At 61.8% G+C, this 3,512-nt stretch overlaps 1 protein-coding gene across 1 annotated transcript; it reads right to left on the bottom strand.

The window, feature by feature from the left end:
• Positions 1-5: 5 nt before the first annotated feature.
• HOXC13 (homeobox C13) lies at positions 6-2,974 on the bottom strand (the record flags this gene model as incomplete). Its single annotated transcript, XM_027723370.2, has 2 exons — positions 2,329-2,974; positions 6-146 (listed from the first exon to the last, which is right to left on the bottom strand). Coding segments are annotated over exons 1-2 (787 nt in total), but the record flags the coding sequence as incomplete, so codon positions are not given.
• Positions 2,975-3,512: the final 538 nt, after the last annotated feature.

The following is a 3,512-nucleotide window of genomic DNA, read 5'->3' as shown; positions in this document are numbered from 1 at the left end:
CGAAATCCTCCTCCTCTTCTCTTTGGTGATGAATTTGCTGGCCGCGTACTCCTTTTCCAGCTCCTTCAGCTGGATTTTGGTGTAAGGGACCCTTTTTTTCCGTCCCCTCCTATAGCTGCTGACTTCGGGTTGTAAGGGGACCACGTCTGGATTTAAAAAAAAAATAAAATAAAATAAATAAAAATAAAGAAGAGGGGAAGAAAGGGGGTAACCACATCCCGGGGCGTTGGGGGGAGAATTTCTGAGAGTCGGGGAGAGAAAGAAAGGGGGAAAGGAGGATGAAGTGTGGAGGAATGCGGGCGAAGAGGAAGGGGGAGAAAGCAGGGGAAAAAGAGACAGGACAGGCAGAAAACGCATCCAGCAAAGGTGGATAACACCAGAATAATGGGAATAATCACGTAACAGTAATAATTCACGGGGTGAAAGCCTGGTTTTCTTGGCTACACTCTCACGCTGGTAAACAGGGAGCATCAAGAGAACCCGAAGGCTGAGATTGTGCGGGCAATCAAAGGGACCTTCCAAACCGACAGAATTTCGATAAGACCTAGAGCTTCTCCCCTATCTCCTTCTTCCTTTTTCTCCTCTCTTCCCCCTTCTTTCCCCCCCCAGCCTAAAACCTCCGGGGTCCCCGCAGATGAGCAGCCCCAACACCGAGCCTGGTGCGGAAACAAGTGCCTCCCCCACCCCCCGAGCCCCTCACCCGCCCAGTGCAGCCCAGAAAGCCCCTCGGAAGGGGCAAACCCAGCAAAAATAATCCCAATAATCCCCGCGCCTCCTTCCCTCCAGCCTCTCTGGCGGGGGATGGGGAAGGGGAGATGCTCCGCGCTCGGTGGGGCTGCGGGGAACGCCTTCAGCGGGGGCTCGGGGAGCACCTTCACCGCCGCTCTGCCGCTCCTGGGAGGGGGGCACAGCTGCCCCCCAAGCTTTCTGGCAGCCTCTGCCCCTTCCCAGCCCCCCTGGCAGCGTTTGGGGGGGGTGACCCGGGCATGGAAGCTCCGCGCCGCAAAGGTGTGACCCGCCCGGCAGGAGCAGGAAGATGGAGGCGAGCTCTGCTCGCAGGCAGCGCAGCCCCAATTATGGCTGACAGGGCGCTAATTGGGGAGCTTTGGGGGCGTTCGGCTCATTGGGGGGAGGCAGGATTCTCCTTTAGGGGGGTTCACCAGAGACGCAGGCGATGTGGGGATAAAGCGCTTGGGGTGGCAGCTCCCCCAAACGCAGCGTCAACCCGAGGACACCCCCCCCCCCCAAAACCTTCCTCCCCCCCATCATGCAGCCGACGATGCATTGTCAAATTCTCTCCCCAGCTCCGTGTCCCCAAAAAGCGCCCGGGAAAGCTCATCCTCCTCCTCTCTTTGTCCCCATGAAGATAAATAAGGCGGTGTCCTCACGCATCGCCCCCCACCAAAACTAAGGCGACCCGTCCCTTCTCTCCCCCCGGGAGGATGGGGGGTCGTGTCCCCCTCTTTGTTGCGGTTATTCCACTCACACCCCTCCGCGTCCCTCCCCACCCAGCGCTGGGACTGGGGGGACTGGAAGGAGCCTGGGCAGAGGCACCGGGAGGCAGCGCCCACCACCCCCCTCTTCCTCCCCCCGCTGCCGCCGAGCCCGGGGGGACCGGGAGGGGAAGGGAGCGAGGGATTTACTGGGTTAAAAGATGCTCCAAGGAGAGGTTTTTGCCTTCCCGGCCGCCCGCGGGCTGTCAGGCGGGCAGGATGCCCCGCCGGTCCCCCACCCCTCTGCCTCCCTCCTTCTCTCCAAACAGATTCATTTGTCACTTGACACCTATTCCTATAATTGTGTGTAATTGCGATATGATTTACTGTCCCAGCCCCCGACAATTCTCACTCGACCGAACCATTCGAGATGGGTTTATTATTATTATTATTATTATTATTATTATTATTATTATTATTTTCCCCTTTTTAAGCTTTCTGCATATGGAGGTGCGGCGAGCAGAGGGAAAGATGAAGAGAAGGCACCGAGAGACTCTCCTTAGGTGAGGCAAGAGGAGGGAGGAGAAGAAGAAAGGGAAGAATTAAGGAATTAAACGGCGAAGTTACTTTCCAAGCAAGCTCACGGCGTGTATTTTGATTCAGAAATGATTGCTTCACCTTCTTTCCATACATGTTCATACACATTGCCCGGCACAGGAGGCATTCCAGAGCCATTTCTTTCCCTTTAATTACATATACAGGCACACACGGATCTATCCGTGTACGTATATAGAGATATACGGGCACACTCATCCACTCGCACTCACATCCACCCCTCCGCGGGGGAGCCGGCGGTCGGGAACGGGCGAGCACGCCACTTCCCGGAGGAGCCTACCTGGGAAAGGTGATTTCCAGAGGTGTGCGGACTGCGATTGCTCTTTGGAGCAGTACACTTGCCCATCCCAGCCATTAGAAAGAGCCCAGTGCTGGTAACCTTCCATGGGAAGCAAAGCGTCGTGTCTCGGTTCCGGGTGACCCCCGAGCCCCGGCACCACCGACACGTCCAAATAGCCAGGGACCGCCTGGTAGGAGCCGGGAAAACCGGGATAAAAGGCGAATTCCTTGGCCCTCGACGGCAGCTCCTCGCCGGGCAGGGGCCCGCCGGCCTCGGGGTACTTCTCGCCGGGGTGGTAAGCGCAGGGTTTCTGCTGCAAGTTGACTCCGTGGGAGTGGGACAACCTGCAGCCGTAGTAGCCCCCCCCGAAGGGGTAACCGTAGCCCAGCGCCGCGCTGGAAGCCGCCCCCGACGGGCACTGCCGGGGGGGCTCGGCGGCCGCCAGCTCCGCGTACGCGGCTCCCTGCGGCGGCGGCGGCGGCGGCGGCGGCGGCGGCGGGGCGGTGGGCACGGCGAGCCCCGCGTGGGGCATCATCTCCCGGCAGTGCCCCAGCCCTTCCATGCGGTTCTTCTCCCGCGGGGCGTCCTCGCAGCGGCAGGCGAGGCCGTCGGGCCAGCGCGGGGGGAGCCCGAGCGGCGCCGTCATGTCATGCCGCGCTGCTCCCGCCGTCGCCTCCTCCTCCTCCTCCTCCTCTTTTTCCTCCTCCTCCTCTTCTCCTCTCTCCGCCGGCTCTTCCTCCTCGTCCTCCTCTTCCTCGGCGGCCGTCGGGGGAAGCTCCGCGCCGCGACCCCCCCAACATATCGGCGCCCCGCGCGCATGCGCCGAGGCCCCGCCGCCGCCGCTCCATTAAGAAAATCCGCGGCGGCCCCGCCCCCCCCGCCCCCCCCGCCCCCCCCGGGCCCCTCCCCCCGGGCCCCTCATTGGACGAGAAGGGCCCGTTCCTGCCCCCCCCTCCCTTTTCCCGCCCCGTCGGGAGCGCTGGGGGGGGGAGGGGGGCACGGCACAAAGAGCGTCTCGTCCCCCCCCCCCCGACGCCCCCCCGTGTCCCCACGGCCCCCTCGAGGCAACGCGGGGTGGGGGGGGCACAGATGCTTCCCTGGAAAGACACCCCCCCCTCCTCCCCGATCAACCCTCTCCCCCATTAACCCCCTCCTCATTAACCCCCTCCCCCATCAGCCCCCTC

Source organism: Pipra filicauda, unplaced genomic scaffold (genome assembly GCF_003945595.2).
Source record: "Pipra filicauda isolate LSUMZ 115617 unplaced genomic scaffold, ASM394559v2 scaffold1755_size3512_pilon, whole genome shotgun sequence".
Classification (NCBI taxonomy): domain Eukaryota; kingdom Metazoa; phylum Chordata; class Aves; order Passeriformes; family Pipridae; genus Pipra; species Pipra filicauda.
The sequence above is the reverse complement of the archived record's forward strand: the minus strand, read 5'-3'. Positions and strand labels throughout refer to the sequence as shown.